The sequence below is a fragment of the Gossypium arboreum genome, chromosome 10 (genome assembly GCF_025698485.1).
Source record: "Gossypium arboreum isolate Shixiya-1 chromosome 10, ASM2569848v2, whole genome shotgun sequence".
Classification (NCBI taxonomy): Eukaryota; Viridiplantae; Streptophyta; class Magnoliopsida; order Malvales; family Malvaceae; genus Gossypium; species Gossypium arboreum.
Window position 1 is genome coordinate 19,660,863 of NC_069079.1, and position 25,800 is coordinate 19,686,662.

The following is a 25,800-nucleotide window of genomic DNA, read 5'->3' on the forward strand; positions in this document are numbered from 1 at the left end:
CAATGAGCGATAGCTTTGAGCTTACGTCCAAGTGGATCTTAGATTCGGGATTTTCTTTCCACATGTGTCCCAACAGAGAATGGTTTTCCACATACAGTTCGGTTGAATATGGAGTTGTGCGCATGGGAAATGATTCATCCAGTAAGGTAATCGATAATAGTACTGTTAAAATTAAGATGCATGATGGGACGATTAGGACACTCTCAAATGTCAAATATGTACCTGATTTACGAAAGAATCTCATCTCCTCATGTATTTTAGACTTGAAAGGTTGTAGAATCAATATCGAGTCGAGCGACATTAAGGTGTCTCATGGAGCTCTCATTTTATTAAAAGGTAAAATGACCAGGAGTCTTTATATTCTAGAAGGTTCTATAGTGATCGGTGAAATCGGACGTCCCTCGTTCGTTACGAAGTTGAAGTCAACTCGTTTGGAACGGAGGCAACTTGGTCATATGAGGGAAAAGGGTATGACTGTTTCGCTGAATATAGGTTCTCTTTTGAATACAGGTTTTGAAAAGTTAAGGCACTATGTTCGTGAAAATCAGACCCGTGTTAGTTTTGATTTGGCAGTGCACAAGTTAAAAGCTAGAAGTCTTCTAGCTTCTAAGCACAGATTTGATTTAATTAATTCCCTGCATAGTTCAAGATAGGCTCATGGCAGGCTTTGGCAAAGACGGCGTTGTGAGAATTTATATCAAGGTGGAGATTGTTAGAGTTATGTGACCCAAATTCCTATTAAATAAAAGATTGCTTCCAAGTTAAGTTAAATATATATTTATTTTCTTCTTAGAAGATCTAATATTTATTAGTATAATATATTTAGCATTTATTAGTATAATTTATTTGACCTACAAATTTGGCCTATAAATAGGCTCTTTTACAACCTTAGAAAACACACCCATCAAAATATTAGAACTCATAATACTTTTAGAGAATTTTGTGTTTACATTTTGAGGGTTCTTTGTTTTTGGGTTTCGAGGTTTAGTTTTTTTTATCTCCATCTTTTGTTCTCTTCGTTCTTTTATCATTATAGTAAAATTATATTTGTCCGTGGTTTTTTATCCTCTTTGGTGGCATTTTTCCACGTTAAATTTGTGTGTTCAATTTCTCAATTTCTTCTGCTATTTTTACTTGTTCGTTACTTAATCGGGTCGATCCTCAACAAAAATATATACAAGCGAGCTTGTCAAAAATGGGGTTCGAAAACCACTGCTTTCGACATCACTGAAAAACGAGTTGTTACAAAGTATATGATTTTATTTTGATTTTTATATGAAATCTTATAACCATATTTCTTAGGACTGTATGTATTTTGTTAAAAACAAATTTTCTAAAAGTATGAGTTGCATCCTTTTTGTCAATTGTAGAACTCATTACTTGATTCTTGGATATCTAATTAGTAATGATTTTTCTTGCTAGGAGAAGTGGAAACATAAAGATAAATGAGAAAACAACAAGATTTCTCAATATAATCTTTCAAAGAAGAGAGACAACTTTTGAAAAGTTTTTGGTTATGTACATGTTGTACACTTGAATATCTTATTATTCAATTAATATTCCTTAAAAAGAAGGAAACATATGTCTAGTAGACAATACAATATTGCATATTATCCTTAGGGATAAAAGGCATTCTTCTTGTTTGGTAATGAAACAAACAAATCTTTGGTGGTACAAAATTAATGTAAGGCTTTAGAAGAGATGATATATTGTTAACCTATGTTCAATGTGGTAATGAAACATTTAATGGTACAAAATTAATTCAAGGCTCCAGAAAAGCTAATACATTATTATCTGAAGAAACAAATTGATAATTAATGCATTATGTTTTAGTCAATCTCAAATAATGTATTTTGTCTTAAAAGGATATACATTGTAATAGATATCATATTAAGACTATGGATAAGGAGACAGTGAATTAATTTTATTATGTTAGGTAAGAATTTTGTATTTGAAAATTATCATCGTCTCCTCTAGCCGGTACTATGTATATATTAGCATGGTTAAATCATATGATATGATAAACCAAAAGTTTACATTACTATCATTGAATAATGTGCATAGTAAACCAAAAGTTTTACTAGTCCAAATATACTAATTAGTTGGCATAACTGGTTAGACCATCCCGATCAATAATGATGCAACAAGATAAGGATTTACATGGATATTTATTAAAAAAACCCGAAGATTATTCATTTATATAATGTTCCTTATTCTCAAAGAAGATTTATTAAACCTCACTAACAAAAGTTGAAATTGGATCACAACCTATCATTTTTTAAATTATTTTTTTAAAAACAAAACTTTCATATTATGCAATCAAGACAATTCTTATCAGTGTTAATGAGTTTATTTCTCGGGCTTTCAATGATCCTTGTATGCTAGATTATTGGTGCGAGTAAATATTGCAAAGGTTAATGTTTATGTGTATAAAATGATTCAGCAGAATTAATAATTAAATGTCTCTAGCTAGTAGCTAAATCATATTTTTTTAGAACAAAACTTTTTGTCTATGTGTATAAGGATATGATATTTTACATGAATCAATACTTTTACATATCATGCCAATAAGTTATGTTCAATACTCCTCAATACAATTGGCTTTTAGTCAACAGTCAGATACAACCCATTTTAGAAGTTTAAATGTATAATGTATATTTAAGTTACTCCACCACAATGCACAAAATGGGTATTCAAAGAATGTTGGGATTATATATTCTGAATCTCTTTATATTATTAGATGTTTTGAAAGAATTGGAGATTTAATTATGATATAAGTCTATTTTGATTTGATAGTTTTTCCAACATTATGGAGAGAGAAATAATAGTTTGATGAAATAATTACCTAAATGAATTATCATTATTTAAATCCTCGTAGAAAGTAATTTGAACCGAAATTCAAAAGATAATTTACTTTATTGTAAGTTAATTTTCAAATATATTTATTGACTTAATAAATAATAACCAAGTCTTATATACCAGCTAATATGTTGGAGTCTCAATTGGACAACCTATTGGAATAAATTGAAAGTAATGCATGCTTGAAGCATGGTAGATCCATTAGTTTCAAATATGAAAATTCTCGTAAAAGATAGAATAGATCTAGATGGTCATATCGTAAAGAAAGTGCTCCTGAAGAGAACTAAGACATAACTAATTATTAAAACTCTAGAAGAGATTCTGACACCTAAAATTAAAGATAGAAATAGTGAAAATAAAGAGATCTCGATAAGGTATGTCAATACGAGAAAATATGGAACCCTAAAATAGAAAAGTTGTAGACAACGATTTTGTATGCAATAATATGATTGAGATAATGAAAGAAAATGAGGATCTTGAATAAATCTGTCAAGAAATATAAATATAGAATAGATTGGCCAAAATGGAAAGACGCAAAGTATAATTAAATTTGTAAAGTTTCTATATCAGTAATCCAAACGTCTAAAGGTATAAAACCAGTGGAGTACAAATGAGTAATTTTCTTAAAACAAAATAAGAAAATGAAGTTTTTTACTGAGCCGTGGCATTGGTTTGAATGATATTCTTTTGTGGTGGTTGCAATAACCTTTAGATATCTTATTAGTATATTAGTTCATGACATATTTGACATGCATCTAGTGTTTGTTGTTACTGATGTTATATGAATCACTATATGGTGAAATTTATATTAAAATCCTTAGAGGATTTAGAATGCTAGAATGATATAGAAATTCTCGGAAATCGTTTAATATGTTTGCGTAGACATTTATATAAATTAAAATGATTTGAATATATTTTATAAATTTGACTTAGTGAATAGTAGTTGTAGGAAGATTATAAAATGATCCAAAATACCTATATGTATTATTAGAAGGATCATGATTAAATTTTGTTTTGATTATTGTTGGAACTCTTGAAGAGATCAAAATATATTTCCCCAAAAGTCTTCCTCACTCATGACTTCCAAATATAAATGTTTAGCAAATTGTTCAAATAATCATTTGAAAAGCTAGTATTTAAAACTGAATACTTAGAATATGATATATTATGTGATGTTGTCATGAGGAGAGTAAATATGCATTATACTCTTTTTTACTTAATCGAGGTCTTGTCCCATTAAGTTTTCCTGATAAGGTTTTTAATGAGGCAATAAAGTTTGAACGAAACACATTATCTACTAATAGATATCCAAGTAGAAGTGTTATAAATATTTTATTATTAAGTAAATGTTCATCAAGATTAAGATAAGTGTGACAGCCCAAAATTGACCCTAGTCGGGATGTGGTTTAGGGACCACAAAACCGAGGCATAAAAATAATTTAAAATTTATTTTGATGCCTATGATATGTGTTAATTTGTGTGTGACATTTTTGATGTTTCGATTTAGTGTTATAAATGCGAATTTCACTAGAAAGGACCTAGTAGTGAACTTTGAAAGTATGATGGGGAAATGTGTGATGACTAGTTGCTCATGCATGCAAAAATAAGGATTTGCATGTCAAATTCCCCCAACATGAAGTGGCCGGCCATGGCAAGAGGATGGGCAAAACATGTCATGAAACATGTTTTGTTGGTGCATTAGGGAGAAATAATAAACAAAGGTGTATGGGTAAGAAAAGAATGAAAAAAATGTGTGTGAGTGAGGTATTCCCCCATTGCCATGAGTTGTAGAGAAGGAAAGAAAAAATTTTGTTCATCCTTTCTTTGAGCCAAAACTAAGGAAGAAGGAGGATTTTTGCTTCATGCTTGGTTTGGAAGAGATCTAGAAGGAGATTTGGCTAAGTTTGCATCAAGATTAAGGTATGTATGAGGTTGTGTTAGGAGTTTCATGCATGTTTTGGTTGCTAACTTGATGTGCATGTTAGCCATGGCTCAAATCTTTGTTAAGCCATGGAAATGGTATTTGGCCAAAGTTGTTATGGTGATAAAGCCATTGCATGCTAAGTGTGAAGCTTGATGATGATGCATGCAATGATGGATTGTCTACTCTTGAGTAAGATTTTGAGCTTTCTTTTTGTTTTATCATGATTGAAGTTGAAAAGGAGCATGATTGTCATATTCAGCCATGATGCATTCATGAGCATGGTTCATGCTTCTTGCATGTTAGTTAAAATTTGTGTTTTGGATGGCTATGGACACCTTGAAATTCGACCATGCTCATATATGTATATATATGTTTGCACATGATGTTTTGGTTATGAAGGAAGTGATGAATAAGTTTGTTTAAAGAAGAAGATGTTGAAGAATAATTGTGAAATTTGCAAGCACAATTGCCTAGCACACATATAAGTGCTTGATGCTATATTATAAGTTTTGAGCCACAATATGCAAAGCATTAACTAGTAAAATGCATGCTGTTTTTGTGAGGTATTAAGTGCATAATTGGCCTCAACATGTACATGAATATTCGCCTTGGGTAGCCTATTGAAGGCCTTAGCATTTCCTTGGTGCTCGAATAAATTGTATTGAATTGCTTGATGTAGTATAAAATGTGCATGACCATTGTGTATTCAAGCTAAAGGGTGGCCATATGACCATTTAAACTCCTTGTCATATTCGCCATAAGCTAGCACAATGAGGTTTTAATAAATTGAATTTGTTTGAATTAGCTCAAGAGCTTAGAGGGCCACAATTGGACAAGGGAAGGAGAAAGTGATCGAATAGCCGAAAAAGCCGTTCGACAACATCCGAGGTAAGTCCTCAAGAAGTGACCCTACTTGAATTATGTGAAATAAAGTATGGATGTGTATTGATTATTGATTATGTGTGCATGAGTATTTGAATTCTACCGGGCTAAGTCCCGGCGAATATGCTTGTGACTATAATTGCGTCTGAGCCTTAGTAACTGAAAATGAAATATGTATGTCCAATGATAATTGATGTATGTGTTCATGGAAATTGAATGATATCCGGGCTAAATCCGAAGACAATTATGCTGGAAATTATATCCGGTTAAGACCGAAGGCAATTGTGCTAGTGGCTACATCCGGGCTAAGACCAAGGCATTCGTGCGAGACATTCTATCCGGCTAAGACCAAGGCATTTGTGCACATGGTTATATCCGGTTATATTCGAAGAATCTTGGGCTGGAGGTGAGTGTTGGTTGCTGTAATAAATTCAATGAGTACACTCAAAAGCCCAAAGAATGAGGTACGTTTATATGTGCATCGGAAAGTCGACATGTTTGAGCAACATTCGCTCAATCGACTAATGAATTTCAGTTATTGAATTGATTGATACTTTGTGAAATTATATAATGATGAAGTGTGAAGTAAGAATGTGTATTAATGAAATGATGCATTTGGCTATGTGAATGTATTGCTGTAATTAGAGTTGATTATATTCCTTGAGACTTACTAAGCATAAAATGCTTACCCGTTGCTTTGGCTCTCGGTTTTCTAGATTTCGTCAAGCAATCGGATTTGGGATCGTTGAAGTCAAGTCATCCACACTATCAAGCCTCCATTTTGGTATAAATTTTGGTTGAACTTGAGATGGCATGTATAGGACTACCCCTTGTTGGTTAAATATGTTGTGATGTATATATGTACGGCCATGCGAAAATGGCTCAAAAAGGAAGCATGAACTTAGACTATTTGTGGTTTGTATGTATATATTTGGTGTCATGATGTGGCTATGGATTGGAAATGGGAATGTTGGTCACATGATCAGCCATTGGCATGGTTAAAATGATCATATATGAACCTATGTATGGCAAGGCTAGTTGGTTCATGGAGACTACCAAATAGGTAAGACCTACCTTAAAAACAGATGCTGCCAGCTGCAGTGACGTGAATGTGAAAAATCACCAAAATTTTTAGGAATGGTATTAAATAGTGAATAAGCTATGTAAATGAACCTTGATGAGTCTATTTTCATATGGAAGAAACGAAATGGTCATAGGAGTTACATGTTAAGAGATATTAAGGCTATTGTGAGACAGGGCCAGAACGGTTTCTGGGTCCCCTGTCGCAACTTTAAAAATTTACTATAAATTATCCAGAAAGAATTAGGAGTCATGCCTTATATGTACAGATTCCATTTTAAGTCTAGTTTCATTAGAAATAAACGACACCAGTGTTAAAGCCCTGTACAGAGAGATATTCAAGTTATAACGCGCGAAGGTCAGAGCAGTCGATCCCTGTAACATGGGTGACTTTAACTAATAAACTGTACCAATTGGCCCGACCAAAAATTCTAGAAATAAATCCATGGATGGATATATGAGTCTAAATTCAGGGAAAATTTACAAAACCAGTTTCCGAGTTTTGAAACTCGAGATATGATTTTTAAGGCGACAGTGACGCAGTTTTCCAGCCTGACTGGAAATGTCAAATTGGTGGGCAAAACATGTGAACTTGGCTTGTTAACCCCTCGTGTCCGACACCGGCGATGGTCTCGGGTTCGGGGTGTTACAATAAGTTTGATGTACTTTAGAACTCTAGTAGTCGTTAAAATTAAAATTTTATTTCATTTATAATTCTTATATCTCTAAATAAACTTTGAATAAACATTATAAACACCCTTATTAATCAATAAAATACATATTTTCTTTACATTCTACTTTTTATTTTCTACTTTCTATCAATTTCAAATATATTCAATTTCCTTCGTAGCACGAATCATAATCATTTGCTCTTGAGATACATTCCAAAATAAATCCTGCAAGTTAAAAATATCAATAAACAGAAATACATTATAATTGTCCCAACCTATTGATCCAAATAAAGCCGAAATGAACAGCCAGTTAAAAGTTGCCAACATAAGCCATGCAAAAGACAGCTAAAAGAAATGGTTCTGATCCCACAAATTTAACCTCGAAACAGGAAGGCTAATCTTCCTTTTTTTTGTTTTATAGAAAGAAAGGCTAAACTTGTCAGGTGTCAACCAATCAACATTGCGTGGCCAACTTTATCCTCAACAGCAGTCAGCCGCCATAGCACCCAGTTTCACAACCCCACCCATGCCTCCACCCACGGTATATATCATGGTTGCTTTCAGTCGGCCAATCTCATATTAAGTTGCTCTCTCCATTCGCCACTGGTTTGGAACACAACCTCGTAAAAAGTCCATGATAATAGAAGAAAACAAAACCACTAAATGACCAAACATCACCGAATTGTTAATGTCTATAAATACTACAGCCCCCATCTGTCACCTGTTATCTTCATATATCACTTTTTTTAAAGCTTTTTCTTCTTACAGGAAAATGGATTTCATGGTTTCCAAAGCTCAGCGATATGTGAATAGCCCAGAAGGAAACGATACTCAAACAATGATTAATGGTAATGGAGTAGTGAGCAGCCAGCTTCAGATCGCTGGATCTTCCCCTGAAGGCCTGGACAAGCAAGTTGTTCTTAGGCGTATTCGTTATCACAAATGCAAAAGCAAAGTCCAAAGTGTTTTACAGGCTTTGGTTGGCAGCTCCGGACAAGCTCAAGAAAAGTGGATGGAAATGGGTGATGCTTTCACCTGCCCCTGAACTCAAACCTAATCACGATGCTTCACAATGAAGAAGAGTGCTTCAGGTTCTCTCGTTGGAGAGGCTTATCGTCTATGGTCCAATGGGAACTGGATAGTGTATATTATTGTCATTTTGACTCCAAGAGAAGCACTGTGTATCATTATTGCAGTTTTGACCTTATCTTATACCTTCTCATATATGGGAATAAAAAAATGACTATGCTTCGAGTATATTCATGTTTGCCATATACTCTTAATGTAATACATATTTTAAATCCGTTATTGATACAGATGATACGCATCCCAAGATATACGTATATATAAGTAGCAATGAATGCTGTTGGGTGGTACAATGGAATGGATAGCTTTATTTATCTGGTGACGAAGAAAAGACAAATTCCTAATAAATTCAATGTTCTTTTAATACGTGTAGAATAGAGTATCAAGTACAAGTACTTTACAAAATTTTCCAAATTGAAGAGTTAAGGGTTACATGGTTAAAAATGGGGAGGCTGGTAAAATCATAAAGCACAGGTGGGTAACTCAAAATTGGCCAATCTCAATTCCCATACTTCACCGTTAAAATACTTGTCAGTAACCACAAATATATATACTGGATAAGTAGGCATTTTATTTCTATAAATAAAAAAAATAAAAAATAAAAAGTGAGAGAGAGAAGAAATTTCAGTAGCTAAGCCCCATCCCTTAACAATTCCACAGAATGATTAACAACACCTTTACTATTACTTAATCTAGCTTGTACAATCCATTTAACATGATTAAAGATCACTTAGATCAACCGTGGGCTGCTGCCATGCTAAATTTCATAAATGGAAGTGTTCCAAGCAAGTTGATGATGGTTGAAAGAAGGCTTTTTCCTTTACCATATAAATTCATTCTCTCATAATATCCTACCGTGAGCTGTCCAAGTTCGAACCACTTATGCAAAATAGGGTTTAAGGTTAATGAAGTTGTGAGTATTAAGAAGTGGACTTGGGGGTTTGAATAGTGAAATGAAAGATATGCTGATGGGAAAATGGAAGTTGTGCAATTAAGATAATGTTGCAAGGGAGATTTTTTTGCCAACTACTTAGTAGGATCAAAGCCTTTTCAAGAGAGATGAAGTAGTTAACGGTGATGTTGTTGTTGAAGAGATTCAGGAATAGATTGCCTTTGCAAGGTGGGATTAGAGGAGAAAATTATGGTCTCGTTGATTATTGAGAGCAGTTAGTGATTGAAGAAGCTTTCGAGTTTTGTTGCCCAATTGTACATTATATTAATTATTTTTATATGGGCTTTCTTTAGGTGTTATTTTTCTTTTGGGGGGGGGGGGGGGTTATTGGGGGAGTTTTGTATCTTCTTAAATTATCTTCGTGATATGGGTGTTTGTCCTATGAGTTCTATATGGGAGGTTTCTGTAATGTTTTCTGGTGTATTGGGTGGCTAGTGGCTACTCATCTTACCTCTTTTGAGGTCTTAATAAACTTTTCTTGGCCGAGCAAAAAAAAAAAAAACTAGTACGCAAAATAATCCCCCACAACTCCTTTACATAGGAACAACTGCCACACATATACTCCTTTGTCTCATTCTCAGTATTAGAAAGCAGACAAATATTTAGCTTTCGCTATAGGACTTAACTTTAGCATCATCATCATATTACCACAAAACCGGCTGTGTCATCAACCTTGCTTTGTTCATTAAGATTTCCAGTTCTCTCTTTAAAACTCGAAAATTGGTTCGATATTTTTAGGAAGAGTGATGAATGAATATATATATATATATATATAAAGTCCACTTGAAAAGAGAAAGAAAAGACCCAACGTTGAATATGGTATTTTACTATTTTTTTTTTTTATCCATGTACGTTGCTTTTACTATTATCATTATAAATTTGATAAGGTTGGATTTGAACTACCTACAGTTGAAACAAGTAAGGTTTGAGTAGACATAGTTACTGTTTATTAATCTAAACGTCCTTAAATAGATATATTTGGTATGCCATCTACTTCGAAGAAAATTGAACCAAAAGAGACAAGAATATATAGACCCGTGTTTCTATAATATTACAAAGACAAATTGGGCTTTTTTGTTTCAATATTATTAAACATGTTGCCTGAAGAGGAAATCCAAGTTTAATTACACAATGAAGGGTTAATAAACTATTTGGGAACTTCACATTTATTCTCCGGTATGATTTTTTTTTTTCAAATTAATCTTTAAATCTGGTAATTATTTCCACATTATGACCTGAATTCCTTTTTGTCCAAATTAGCCCTTAATAGTTTGACAAAAAAAGTTCTGACCCTAATGTGGAAATTCTTACCAAGTTCAGGAACCAGAAAATGAATTAATCCTATAATAAATATGATATATAAACATCAAAACTATATATAAAATTTGGTTTAATATGTAATGTAATATATGAACTTTGATATTGTGCAATTGTATACATAATACCTTTATTTGATTTAATTTTCACAAATTACTAACACCGTTATTAATATAACACCATCTTAGTTTACATATTACATACATAAATAATTATATTTATTAAACATAAAAATAAATTTAATTATTTATTTTTAAAAATGTATAATTAAACCGAAATCAAACTTCATTTATTACCTTATATACTTGGTCAAAGCTTTTGACTATTACTTCAACCAAAGCTTAACATATATATAAGACTTTAATCTTTAACATTTATAAAAAAATTATATTGCACCTCGAAATAACACATTAAAACTATAATTAATTGTTATTAAAAAGATACAAATAAGATAATATCCCAATTTTATATAAGCTTTTGGTTTTTGTGAATTTGGATTACCTCATTCAATTTCTTTTAAAGAGTAAAGCGCAGTTTTTGGAAATTCCAGTCAGCCCCAATCCAATTAAAATAAAAAACTTTTCAAGCCCACCTTTCAAACTTTGTCTTTCCACATGCATGACTTTGTCAGTCAAATAAAAACCTTATTACACCGCAAGTTGCACGTTTTGGGGAGTTGTCCTTTGCCCCAAGGAATTGCATGCGAAACATGTACAAATGGTTTCTATTACGTGTGGGGACTAATATAAAATGAATATATTCATTTTCATTTTATCTAGCCATCTATTTGGCATATGCCAATCCCTGCATTCCATGCCTTCTTTTTAGTTTTATTCTCCAAAGCTTATTGCAAATTTAACAAACTATGTATTTGGTTATGTTTAATTATTGGGTCATTAACCATCTTCCACAAACATTACTTATCCATATACTATTTATTTGTGTTTCAAATACCTTAAATGGATTCTTAATAGCATGATGGAAGATTGTTGCGGTGGAAAATACCCCTCTCTTACCACAATATTTAACAACATTTGTTAACTATTACTTTAATAATGTTATTTTTATATGTTGTATATGTTTAATAAACTAAAATTAAAGTAAATTCAATATAAAAAATAAGGGATTGAAAATCGAAATATATATAAATAGGGTTCACACATTGTGGGAATTAAACACATAATAATGCAAAGAACAACTATATATGATATTTGCATATGGTGCAGCTCGAACTTAAATGCTTAAAGTTTTAAAACTTTAACCTGACCTAATACTATGGAAAGCCTAAAAATAAAAAAGTTAGGGATCTATTTCCTTGCAATTAAAATGAATATGTTAAGGTTTTAGAATTACAGATTTCAAGTACAGATATATGTATATATTTTGGTCATGCAGTTAGGTTAATTTCCATACATCTTGTCTGCTGTTGCATGCTTGGTTCTGGAAAAAGATGGTGGAAAAGTTTGAAAAATTGGTGTGAAAAAGCATAGTAAATCTACTTTTAATTTTCCAAAACTCTAAAAATGGTCGTCTTTGAAAAGTTAACAAAAGTAGATAACCGAAAAGGAAGTCTTTGAATTTTATAAGAAAAGAGCAATATACATACACAAAAACCATCTGAAAATATATTTATATATGCATGACTCCCGTCATGAAAGGTTTTGAGTATGATACATGTAAATCAAAGACCTTAAAAGCCAGAAATGGTTACATGACAAAAGTCATTTTCACCGTACTCGTCAAACATTGCTGCTCTTTGCAAATTGTTTGCTTTAACCAAAGAAATAATTATCCCTTTCATCTGTGGTTCATGCGAAATGGGTCTGGCGTAGGATATACTTTTTAGTAATATATATTCTATCTGAATGCGACGAGAGTAACACATTTTTTGTAAGGAAAATTTGAGCCGCTTAGCATTAATCCTATTAATGCATATACAAAAACCAATTAGCTTTTATATCATTGAATTAAATGTTCAAATACGTATCATTCAACTAATAAACAAATAATTAAGAAAAAAAAGTAGTGAGGAATATTTTCTCGGATCCACAAATATGTTTAGGTAAGAATGGACTAATATGCTAGTGTGTTAGGTTTATCACTATGAGCAAATGTTGAAATCCACAACTTAGTGTATGTACTTGGATTATTATAGGGATTAAATTAAATTAATTTTATTATTATTAAATGGATCGATTTAGTCTATATATTATTAAACAGAATTTAATAATTAACTAAATTGAAATAGAGTTAACATTTAGAATCTAACGGAGTTAATATTTTTAAAGTTTTTATCGTTCTATAAATGAAATATTTTGTTTGAATTTAACAATAATTAAAAGAATAAATTTGAAGACATTTTTATATGGTAAATGTTAACTCTATTACAATTTATTCTTTTTAACAATATAGTAACTAAATTGATCTATTTAATAATAGATAAACTAAATGAATGTGGTATATTGTTTTTTTTTTTGGGGGAGGGGGTGGGGAGTAAATTCCTGATTTAAGTTCAGCAGTATTACATTTATTATGAATGGAGTGGAGATTATTAAATTAAACTCATCAGGTAATGCAAAATGAGCCAAGACCCAAAAGAGATGATGGCATTCACAAGTTTGGCAAAAGAAAGAATAAAGGTAGTCACCATACCAACACAAGTGGTTAAGCCAGTTCCACTGTCTCCTAGAGTCCTAGTTTAATTTCATCCATTTGGATTATTCCTAAACGCCAAGTTTAATTTCATCCATTTGGATTATTCCTAAACGCCAAATTTTGTGTTGGAATATTTCACAACCTTTGGCGTTTTTCTTAGGCCATTCTCTAACTCACCATATACCACAAGCTTAAAATTTGTCTCTTATTTTCCTAATGTTAGCATTAGGTTAGAATTTGATATTGCAATCCCAAAATTCTCATTATTTAAAATACCAAAAAAATATTGAGTTAGTTAATGTAGAATTTTTTAAAATATAAATCGATTTAATTTTATTTAATTTGAATTAGGTTGGACTTAAACTAATATTTATTTTTTATTTAAATTTAAATTGCTTTTAGGTATAACTCAAAGTTACAAATAAGAAGTCAAACTCGGTTATTAATTTTTATATTATGTGTAAGTTATGGATCTAGTATTTATATTTTAATTTGGTAATTTTGTTACCTTTACTTTTCGGATTCTAAAATTTCATTTATAACCTAACACAAGCCATTAAATTTTGTTATTTTCAAAATCTTATGTGACAAATGTATTATCACGTGTATAATATCAGTAATACAAAAAAAAACATATCATTTTAGTTAATAGATTTAATAGTAAATGGTAGTAGAGGTCATAGAACAATGATTGTCCTTTTTTTTTTGGTCATTCAATTATGAAAAGTTAAAAAATGATCAAGCCTAATTATTAATAAATTTCTTTTTTAGTCACCTAATTATGAAAAGTTACAGAATAGTAACCTAACTATTCAATTTTTTTTGTCACCAATTGGCACAAAATTGAAACCACCAAAAATCAAAGATAGTTGGGTGACCAAAAAAATGACAATTGAATAGTTGAGTGGTCATTTTGTAACTTTTCATAATTGGGTAACCAAAAATGAAAAAAAAACCGTAATTCTGTGACTACTAGTGTAGTTTATCCAAGATTTAATTGTTGTTACTTGAGTCATGATTAAAATTTTAAAAAAAAAACATAAGGACTAAAATTGATCAAATTAAATAATAGTGATTAAATACACAATTTACGTATAGTATAAAATTATTAATAAAACTTTACCCATAATTTAAGACAGGACTAAAATTATAAATTTGAAAAAGTATATAAAAATTAAAATTTAAGTAATTAAAATATAGAAACTAAATCCTAATTTATACCTAAAAAATTAAAACAGAAATTAATAGGAATACAAAATTCTTGATTTGATGATCTTCAAGAATTTTGGAACCCGAGCACGCAATAAAGAAAAAGACTTAAGTTTTTGAAGAATATTGAATATTTTAAGGAAATATAAAAAAAAAGAAAAGAAAAAGTTGATTAATTAGTTTGAACAATGTATATATATTAAATATCGAAGTCCATAATGAAAAATAATATTCAAAGTCAAAATTAGGATACTTCATATGGGTAGCTAATCTTAATTTAACCTTGTTGATGTTTCATCAAATAATTTAGATATGATATAATACTAAAAATAATATGATTTCATAAATACTTTTTTTTTTTTTTAACTTGGATATCGTTAAAAATTTAATTATTTATCCAAATGATAGGTTGAAAGGGTAATTTTCAGAATATGTAATTTTTAGGAGAATTATCTCCACACCCATAATGGAACAGAGACTCAACTCCTACTAATGTAAAATTTTATGACATTTTAAGATTCATATAGTGAAATTATAAATAAATAGAGAAAGTAAAATTTAAAATATAGAGAAATTATACTTTAGCCCCAAAATAAAAAAAATTCAATTTAGTACTCTTATAAATAAAGAATAAAAATAAAATACTTTCTATAGTCCCTTAAAAATAATTAAGTTAATTCATAATAAACTTTTATTTTGATCTATGAAAAAATTATAATTAAATTCTGGGCTTGCTAAAAGAATTTATTATAATTAAATTCAGTCCTATTAAAAAAAAATTCTAGATTCAGTATTTTTGAAGGTACTGTTAAGTTATTATTATTGTTACAGTTTGGTAAAAGAAACATATTTTTAGAAAACTTTTGGACATATCTATTTAAATAATTAACCATATTAAAGTAAAAAAAATCACAGCTACTTACATAATTGTTTCAAAGTTAATCTAATTATTAATTAAGAAGATTGGAGTATGAGTTAATGTTTAAAATAAAGGATAAAGGTCACCCACTACACATATTTTCATCTTACAACTATTTTGTCAAATTTGGTTTATGTTTTATAATTTTCTATAAAACGATGACTTCAACAATAATTTTCCGTAAACTTTTAGCATTAAAGTCAACTGTTGAACAAAGAAAAAACTGCAGACACCAAAGAAAATACTGCTGCTGGGGTATTATTTTCCAATTTTAGATATTTAAAAAATAAAATTTACAATAATAACCATTCATTTATTTGAATCAGTCTCATTAACGTGGATTTTTGTTGTGAATAATAAAAGCATTACTTTTAAAAAAGAAAAAGATTGAAGCAGTGCTTCCTTTTTTATTCTTTTTTGAGTTTCATCTTTTTCAACATTTGGATTAATATTAATGTATTTTTGCAATTAAAAGCTGTGTAGATGACAAACACACACACCATTGCATCTGCACATCCGGATTCCTCCATTCTCTCCATAATATGTTACTACACCAAATCTGTATTTATTTCTGTGGGAATTCTCAATTTAAATTTTATTTTGGTATAATATGCCCATTTTTCCGAATTTATTCTACTTTATATTCATTATCAATTTATCATTTTTTCATGTATAATGAATGTATTAATAATAATTTTGTTCTATTTAATTATAATTAACAAATTACATTGAAGTACGATTTATATTTATACCTTCAAAATTTTGAATCCATTATATATCAACTAAATTGAAAAATAATTATAAAATCATTCTTTTATAAAATAACTTATATGCTATTAACTATTTAATTTCATGAGTTAATCGAGCACTAAAAATTATTTCTTTTACCGACATGTTTTTATCTTTTATAAAGGGTAAATTATACCAACAGTCACTCAACTTTAGGGTAGCTGACAAAATAATCACTCAGGTTTCAATTCAGTTACTCAACTTTCAAAAAATAACAAAATAATCACCACTAACCATTTTCCGTTACAGACTTAACAAAGCTACTATTTTCCATCCCCCTACTCTGATTCTCTCTCTCTCTCTCTCCCTCTCTCCCTCTCTTCCCCATCATCCCTCCTCCTACTCTAATTCTTTCCCTTTCCTCTACTGTCCCTTTACTAACCCTCTGTCGCCTTTCAAGATTTCGAGGGTTTATAAGTTACTGTTGAAATACCCAAGCCACCAAACCGAAAATGATGCGTTGAAGTTGCTCTTTGTTCTATTTTGTTATTGTTTTCTTTTTATGTCATTTTTTTTTCATTACTAAACCTATAGATTTGAATTTTGTTTATAACTTGGAAATTATTAGGTTCTCCAAAACGACATCGATTTGCTCAATCCTTCTTCATGGTAATTTTCAAAAAAATTCATTTCTCTGTACATATATAGATATATGTATGTGTTGGGATTAACTTTTTTTCTTTGGGCGTTGGCTTTTGTTTGGTGAAGGATGTGAAATGTCAAGGCTGCTTCAACATGTAAGTTGTCTTTGGGTCTCTAAATTTACGTTTTATCTATTGAGCTATGTATGGTATCCATTTGATGATTCTGACATACTTGTGTTTGTGGTTTAGGGACAAAATAATTGTGTTTAGCTACTCTCAAACTGTAGTGGTATGTGGCAATTGCCAGACTATTCTTTGCCGGCCTACAGGAGGTAAAGCTAGGCTCACCGAGAGATGCTCTTTTAGGAAAAAGGGTGACTGATATGGTTTTGACAAAAAGAGTTTTACAGTGGGTCAATTTGGCTCATCCTTTCGATTTGATCATCATATATAGAGATAGATAGATAGATAGATAGATAGATAGATAGATAGATAGATACAAGTGAGTTTTGTTGGTATGTTTTAAGGATTTGATTCCAAGGTTGTTGCTTGATGGTTTTAAATCATAAGTACGGAATTTTATTGCTGAAAGTAATGTTTTTGAGTTGCATTTGTTCTTTTCTAATTTGTGATGCTTTTGATATATCTCTGAATGTTTCTATGCACAACAAGTCCAGTCTACGAGGGTTGGTCTTATATTGCAACATATGAATTGGTTTATAGACAACTTAAGCCCTGGTTGTTGCACAATAGTTAATTTAGGCTCATCTTTTGGTTTATAGACAAACTATAAAATCATAGCTAAAGCTAAGCTCTGCATTACCTTCGTCATGTTCATCTCTAACAGAGCTTCAATTGTTACGAGGTTGAACCAAAAGCAGTAGGGATGTTATATTAATTAGCTTTCTTAAAAACCAGTAATTTGAAGGCAAATAGGAGATCACCGAGATTTATATGATCCCTGATGACAAAACAACAAAACGAAAGGGCAGGAAATAAAAAAGGATTATACTAAAAACGTGTGTTCCAAACATATTCAGAAGGTGGTAAAATGGAAAAAAAAAAAAGGGAAGAATCAGAGTAGGAGGAAGGATGGTGGGGAAAAGGGGGAGAGGGAGAGAGATTCAGAGTAGCGGGAGGGAGGGAGGGTGGGGAAGAGGGAGAGGGATGGGAGAGTAGTGACAGAGGATGGAAAATGGTAGCTCTGTTAAGTTTGTAATGGAAAAATGATAGTTCTGTTACATCTATGACGGAAAATGATCAGTAGTGATTATTTTGTTATTTTTTAAAAATTGAGTGTTTGAATTGAAATTTGAGTAACTATTTTGCCAACTACTCCAAAATTAAGTAACTGATGGTGTAATTTACTATGTTATAAATTAATCAAAACGTTGATTTGATTATTATACAATATTTAACGTATTTATTTATTACATAATTTTTTTTTACGACATACCAAAATCTCTTCTTCCACGTGTGTTCCAGACCACAACACTGCACATTTATAGATAGATATATTCTCAAATTATTTATAAAAAAAAAAAAAAACTTGCAACTTGTATTCCACGATCAAATTTTATGATACATTTATTCAATTAAAATTTGTAAAGTTCAATTTATTGTATATTTTATTAATAACTTTATTCAAATAAATGAGTAGGAATCTATCTATTCAATCCCAAATTTAAAAATAAAAATAAAAAATAAAAACATGAAAAGAGCCGAGTCTAAGGATGCCTGCAACCATTGAAGAACAGCAAGAACAAGAAAAAGAATTCTGCGGTAAAGCTCATAAATATTCTCAACTAATCCAAACCCATTAAGAAATTCTTATAAACATGTTCCTTCCCCAGTTAACCAATGCATTGACCTTTCTTTCTATGTCGCATTTATTGAGATTCGATGCCTCCCCAACGCCTTTGATTACTCTGTTTTCTCAATTCTACTTAAAATTTTTCCAGTTACCCTATATTTACGTCTTTCTACTCTGTTTCTTTTAATCAAGCTCTGTTTTTTTTCCCTTAATTCTTGTTTCTTTTGCTTATCTTCTTCTTCGTCTTTAGGTAGCTGATGGTTGCTCTGTTTTCTTCTTGGAGAAACCAAATGATATTGTGTCCAGCAAAATTATGGCTTTCAATAACAGTAATAGTTCTTTTTCTTAGCTCCCGAGCAAAATCTGTTCATTCAGAGAAGAATAAGTGCCATGGCTCTTGCGTAACCAACAATTTCACAACACCCTTGCCGTATCCATTCGGATTCTCATCGGGTTGCCCCATCCGACTCAGATGCACCCGAAGCGGTGTTAGGATCGGAGGCTTTCATGTCCTCAACGTGACTTCCACATACATCATCGTCGGCCTTCCCACCAAATGCGACCGACAGGTTTCTTCGATCAATGCTTTGTTCGGAGAAAACTACGCCGTTTCAACTTCCAACAATCTTCTGCTACAAAGCTGTTCGAAACCCATAGAAGCTCCATGTGAAATAAGGCCCAAGTTTTTAGAACCATCATTCAATCTCAACCCTTGTGTTTCTAAGGGCGGCAACATAAGTTGCTTCGCCGGCAATCCTGGTGAGAAGTTGTTGAGTTTCGAGGAAGTTAATGGAACGCAGTGCCGTTTCGTGCTTTCCTCGACTTCATTTGTGGTTGACTCGGCGAGGAACTCATCGATTTCTTTGGAACTCGATCGAGTTAACTTGGAATGGTGGATGAAGGGGCAGCCTGATTGTGATAGAAATGCTAATTATGAGCCTGTCAAGACTGGTAATACGACGGTGGGGTTTAAGTGCTTTTGCAAAGACGGGTTTGAAGGAGATGGCTTCCGAGCTGGCGATGGCTGCCGGAGAGGTAAGTCAACCGAACCGGGTCAATCATTTTTTTCTTCTTATTTATTATTTTTGGTAATATTCTACAGGGGATAAAATTTTATAACTTTACTGCTATTAAGAAAATTACAATATCCTCCGCTATATATTTTTCTTATAAAATTATTAATATATCCAAGCTTTTTATAAATAAAACTTAATTGTGTTTTCCTCAGTGTTTTAATCTCTATCATGGAAGGAACTTACATTTTCCTTTTGCTATTATAACTATAATGGTAAATTTTCAGTTCAGGTCCCTCTTTTATATTTACATTTAAAATTTAATCTTTATATTTTAATTTAACATAATTTGATTATCGATATTAGATTATTGAACTAATCAACATCTCTAGCTATTCTAACTAATTTTTAGTCTTTTTTTTTAAATAGTTTTCTATCAAAACAATTTATTTTCGCATAATAAATTAGAATAAGTGTTATTAAAAATATTTGTATCAACTACTAAAAATATTAAGAGTGCTATATTTGGACTAATTAATAATATGACTCTTTTCTAGTCATTATTAGATAATGATCAAATTGTTGTATTTTATATCTCTATTATGCTCACATTTGAGATTTAGTATTTATATTTTAATTTGGCATGGTTTGATTAAAGACATTAGTTAGCCCAAATAATTAAGATCTTTAGTTATATCCATTAAAATAATTACCTGAATTTCTCCTAAAAACACAGAATGGGTATTTTTAAAAAAAAAATTAACCTCAATGTTTGATCGAATAATTAAGGATATCAACTATCTCAACTAACCAATGATATTATATAGAGTAATCAAATTATATCAAATTAAAGAATAGATACTAAAATCTAAATTTAAGCATAACAAAATACCATAATCATAATTTGATCTAAAATAATTTATCTCTAACACAATCATTTGTCATTTTATTTAATACAAGGGTAATTATTTGATATATAAGCAGTGAAAATTTTAACTCCACAAACTAATTTAAAATTTTGTCACATGTCCTATTGGTATTTTTATAAATAAAATTAATTTTAATTTAATTTAACTAATATAATTGATTATATATTTATGGGAAATGAATCGGAGTAGTGAACTAATATTTACTAAAAATAATAAAAATTATATTTGTGTATGCCTTACCAGTAATAAAAAGTAATGAAATTTATTCATATTTTATTATTCATGTTATTTACTTTTGGTTGAAAACATTTATCATTTATAAATTTTAAAAGAAATTATAAATTCTTTTGGTGTCACAGACTTAGATTTGTGCAATCCATGACGCAGTAGCGTCGTTAGAGGGCAACTCCTTAAAATGGAAAATTTTCCATTTATATCTTTTAAAATTTTAAATTAATAAAAATAAAATTATATTTTGACCCTAAAAATAATAAAATTTTGATTTAATTATTTAAAAATTATAAATATATAGGCTATTGAAATGATAAAATTACATTTTTATTTACAATTTAGTTTCGACCTCGACCTCGGGGACATATTATACTAATTATGTTTAAACTAGATTTTGACATGTAAATTTGTGATCTCGAGACAAGTTTCATATACTCATTTCAAGTAATTCACAACATTATCCGATGTCCGACCGTATTTTTATGAATATCAGTTTATTAACTATGAAGATAAAAAATTAAATAATTATTGAATATTCATATCAAGACAATTATATACAGTAATATAGATATTAGCATATAGTTTATACCATAAATGTGATGTAATTACTGTGAGAACAATAGCATAGGAAATGCTTAAACGCATGGTCTTTTGCTTTGGTTATATTCAATAATTGTAATTGGATAAACTCAGTAACTCCTTTTTTTCCGAATGCTACAATTTAACAGTTTCTAAATGCAATGCTTCAAAATACATGTCTGGCAAATGCGGGGGAACTACAAGAGTTGTTGTTCTTATTGGAGGTAATCGAGCAACAAGTACTGTTATCATCATTCTTATAGTTTCTGTCAATGTTAGTAAGCCTCTATGTATGACATTCGTATCCTATACATACCTGGACAAAGGATTTTCGATTAAATCCTTTAAGGGCTTTCCAAATACTTACGCCATATTCGAGTAACATATGAACCCTGTCGTTGTGTTTGTGTTGTTAGGGCTTGCGGTTGGGGCTTTGTTGATGGGTGGGGTGGCTCTTTTATGTTGCTATATTCGAAGGCGAACTAATTCGATAAACAAACGGATGAATGCAAAGCGGCTTATATATGAAGCAGCCGGTAATTCTAGTGTTCCTTTCTATGCCTATAGAGAAATTGAAAAAGCTACAAATGGTTTCTCTGATAAACAAAGACTAGGGATTGGAGCCTATGGTGCAGTTTATTCAGGGAAACTCCAAAATGTTGATTGGGTTGCCATAAAAAGGTTCAGGTTTAGAGACCCTGCTAGCATTGATCAAGTAATGAATGAGATCAAGCTCCTTTCATCGGTCAGCCACCCGAATCTTGTTCGTCTCTTAGGTTGCTGCATTGAGGAAGGCGAACCGATCCTGGTTTATGAATTTATGCCAAATGGAACTTTATTGCAGCATCTGCAACGAGACAGGGGTGAAGGACTTCCATGGACAGTAAGGCTTACCATTGCTGCTGAAACAGCCAAAGCTATTGCTTATCTTCACTCTGTGAATCCCCCAATTTTTCATAGAGATATAAAGTCTAGCAACATACTATTGGATTATAATTATAGATCAAAGGTGGCTGATTTTGGCCTTTCAAGGCTGGGGATGACAGAATCATCCCACATCTCCACTGCTCCACAAGGAACACCAGGTTATCTCGATCCGCAATACCATCAGTACTTCCATCTTTCGGATAAAAGTGATGTTTATAGTTTCGGGGTTGTTCTCGTGGAGATAATAACTGCATTGAAAGTGGTCGATTTCGCCCGGCAGCATAGCGAGGTAAACTTGGCTGCACTTGCTAGTGATAGGATAGGAAGAGGCTGCATCGATGAGATAATCGATCCTTTTCTTGACCCACACAAGGATGCTTGGACAATGTCATCAATCCATAATGTGGCTGAGCTAGCATTTAGATGCCTTGCTTTTCATGGTGACATGAGGCCTAGCATGTCGGAAGTGGCCGAAGAGCTAGAACACATCCGGCTTAGCGCCTGGGTTCCCAGCTTGTCACCATCGGCTTCCTCTTATTCATCGTCAGATAATGAGAGTGAAAAATGTTTAAGTACAAAGATGGGAAGCCAGAGATTGGTTGTGAAGCAAAGGGAAGAAGATCATAGTTCCCCTGTTTCAGTCCAAGAGTATTGGTTAAGTGGAGAAAGTTCACCTTCAACAAACAGCTTGTTGGGTAATGCATCTCAGCGAGAATGAGGCCTCATATGTAGTGCTCCGTATCATTGTTATCGATACTTTTTCCCGTCTTGCAAGCAAAGTTGAAACCAGGAGTTGTTTATAGCAATTGGTAAAGTGATTACTTTTGCTTTTATTAATATGAGTTTTGATTCTCTGACATACTTACAAAGCCTTTGATTCTCTAAAATGTTGAAACAGATTCATGGGTCATCAATTAAAAAGATCAGTTGGGAAGAGAATCCTGAAATGCATATTTTCCGGGGAGAGGGGAATGGGAGTGTTCTGATCTTCATGTTTTAGGCTACAAAACCCTTAAATCTTATTTTCTTATTTTTTTCTTTTCAATATTAAAGAGGAGGAAATTAAACTTTTTTCCATGTTTGAAATTAAGTCGTCAAAGTATACACGTAGCCGATTGAATTGGATAAAATCGTCACATAATTAATAATTTTTTACAAAAAATACTTACAATACGATGTTTAAATCAATATAGTTGAAGGACTTAAGTTTTAAAATTTTTAAATATAAGGACTAAATCTAAAATATTGTCAAATCTTTTTTAAAAAATTCTCACTAATGAACTTGGGTTGGGCCAATGAGCCCAATGGTTATGAAATACTATAAGGAAGTGGAAACCCTAACCCTAAATCACGTCTCGCCGATATAATAAATCCAGAAGCGCTTCCATGTCAAAGCCTCATTCTTTTCCTCTTTAAATCTGAAACGAAATAGGTTTCCCCTCCCCTCCCTTCCTCTTGTTTTTATTATTTTTAACCATGAAAGATTGCAAGTGGTGGAACAGGAAGGGTTTCTCGGTGATGATGGAATACGATGACGAGTCCGATTTCCATTCTTTCAAATCGTGACGACAAATCGAGGCATTTGTCTGAGAGAAATCCATATTCTTTGTGTTTTTACCTCTCTTTTTTTAATTCCAAAAACTAAGAATGATTATTTTTTTGGTGCGAGGCATAATGAGGAAGAAGTAACAAAAAATCTGACTTATTGTGATGATCAATCACCTCCTACTCATTCTGAATGCCGCTAAAAAAATATTCATACAATGGTTTTATTTTGGGTAAAGATTTTTTTAAAGAAAGAGAAAAGGTTTGATAAGTGATTTATGGTTGAAGAGGATTGCCTGTTTTACCTTTAATGTGTGTGTAAACTTAGAATTTTGTAAAGGATAAATAAAATTAATTAGGCTAGTTTTTGAATTAATTGAAATTTGAGGATGAGGACGAGGATGTGTGTATCAATTAATGGTGGGCTTAACATAGAAATTGTCTTCTTTTTTTTTCATCCTATTATTTAAGCCCACCTTAAGTCATTATTTTATCCATTTACCTACTTGGGTATCCAAATTTCACTTTAAAAAATATTTTTTATTCATTCCTTTTCTTTTTATTTTTATAATTCTTCTTCTTTTGTTCAAAATTACTTTTCCAAAAGAAGTTAAAATGTTTGTGATTAACTTTGTTTTAAGTTTCCCAAAGAGTAACGTAAATCACTAGTGCTTTTAAGATCAAATTAATTTGATTGATTAAAGTGAGAAAATCAATTGGGTATTAATTAGGAAATAGTTATTGAATCAATATAAGCAGGTTCAACCATATTTTTCTATTCTTAAATATTTTTTTATATTTATGAATTTTTTATAATTTATTTAATTAAATTAAAAAATTAGTGTCTAATTCAACCACTGATTTTCATATATATTATAAAAAAAGTGAAGAAAAAACATAGTTGAGTATAAATTTGTTTTAAATAAACTTCACCAGTGAAAGTATAATTCGAAAAAAAAGTATTTTTGATATCACTTGTAATAAAAAAAACATCAAGATAAAAAGAAAAAGCAAATTTAAGTACCAATTTATGAAAAAATTTTAATTCAAAAATGTTTAAAACAAGTCAAACAAATAATAGAGTATACAATTTAAAAAAACTCATTAATTATATAAAATGTTGTTTAATAAACTTCATAAATACAATGTTAAACAAACTCAAAATAAACAAGTAAAAAATTATTACATAAATTAAACAATTAGATCAACTCATACTATGTATCTAACAATTCATAATTCAATAAATTCAAGTTAAATAATAAAAGTTTAATTTTAAATTTATAATATATTTTAAAATTAATTTTGGGTAAATTACACCAATAATCACTCAACTTTAAGGTAACTAACAAAACAATCACTTTGATTTCATTTCAGTCACTAAACTTTAAATGACAAAACAGTCACTAATGTTATTAAAAAGTGACAAATCAATCACTAATTAACATTTTCTGTTACTATCTTAACGGAATCGCTGATGTGACAAGTTAACTAGCTGATGTGGCCAGTTAACTTGTCACGTTGGACAAGTAGTCAAAGGGTCAATGATGGGCGTCGAAACTACCAAAAATAATTCCTAAAAGCAAAATGACTCTAGATAATAATAAATAGTGGTAGTAGGGTCGAGTCCATAGAGATTGGTATTATAATTAACTTTCATGTTTAACTTGTGATCAGAATTTCTATCGTTTTGATAATCGTGACAATAGTCATGTCCACGACTCCAAATGGACCTGCTGAAAAGTAAAAAAAATAAATCAGAGAACTTTTAAAATGTTTAGATATTAAATAATTGAAACAACATAAATAAATAATTAAATAAATTGAAAATTAAATTCG

At 31.0% G+C, this 25,800-nt stretch overlaps 1 protein-coding gene, 1 long non-coding RNA gene and 2 other non-coding genes across 5 annotated transcripts; all 4 read left to right on the forward strand.

The window, feature by feature from the left end:
- Window positions 1–7,798: 7,798 nt before the first annotated feature.
- On the forward strand, window positions 7,799–8,866 carry LOC128282531 (uncharacterized). Its single transcript, XR_008272828.1, has 2 exons — window positions 7,799–7,957; window positions 8,185–8,866. It is a non-coding gene; the product is annotated as an uncharacterized LOC128282531 (long non-coding RNA).
- A 9,725-nt stretch (window positions 8,867–18,591) lies between these two features.
- LOC108488348 (wall-associated receptor kinase-like 14) lies at window positions 18,592–24,319 on the forward strand. 2 transcript variants are annotated; one of them, XR_001871735.2, is made up of 4 exons: window positions 18,592–19,775; window positions 21,642–21,716; window positions 21,909–23,228; window positions 23,318–24,319. XR_001871735.2 is itself a non-coding variant. In XM_017792634.2 (4 exons), exons 2-4 carry the CDS (start codon window positions 18,998–19,000, stop codon window positions 23,135–23,137), a joined length of 2,082 nt encoding a protein of 693 aa, XP_017648123.1. In that variant the 5' UTR covers window positions 18,605–18,709; window positions 18,991–18,997; the 3' UTR covers window positions 23,138–24,319. The 2 variants fall into 2 exon arrangements, 1 of the variants encoding a protein (XP_017648123.1); XM_017792634.2 differs by having other exon boundaries at window positions 18,605–18,709; window positions 18,991–19,775; window positions 21,909–24,319.
- LOC128282911 (small nucleolar RNA SNOR75) lies at window positions 23,930–24,014 on the forward strand. The gene has a single exon (XR_008273261.1). It is a non-coding gene; the product is annotated as a small nucleolar RNA SNOR75 (small nucleolar RNA).
- LOC128282883 (small nucleolar RNA Z105) lies at window positions 24,086–24,157 on the forward strand. Its single transcript, XR_008273234.1, has one exon. It is a non-coding gene; the product is annotated as a small nucleolar RNA Z105 (small nucleolar RNA).
- Window positions 24,320–25,800: the final 1,481 nt, after the last annotated feature.

What these genes read in the sequence shown, in the direction of transcription:
- LOC108488348 (XM_017792634.2), top strand. Translation starts at nt 18,998, where the DNA reads ATGGTTGCTCTGTTTTCTTCTTGGAGAAACCAAATGATATTGTGTCCA. An exon ending in TGGCGATGGCTGCCGGAGAG is followed by an intron (nt 19,776 to 21,641) that starts GTAAGTCAACCG and finishes ACAATTTAACAG; the next exon opens with TTTCTAAATGCAATGCTTCA. An exon ending in AGTTGTTGTTCTTATTGGAG is followed by an intron (nt 21,717 to 21,908) that starts GTAATCGAGCAA and finishes TTGTGTTGTTAG; the next exon opens with GGCTTGCGGTTGGGGCTTTG.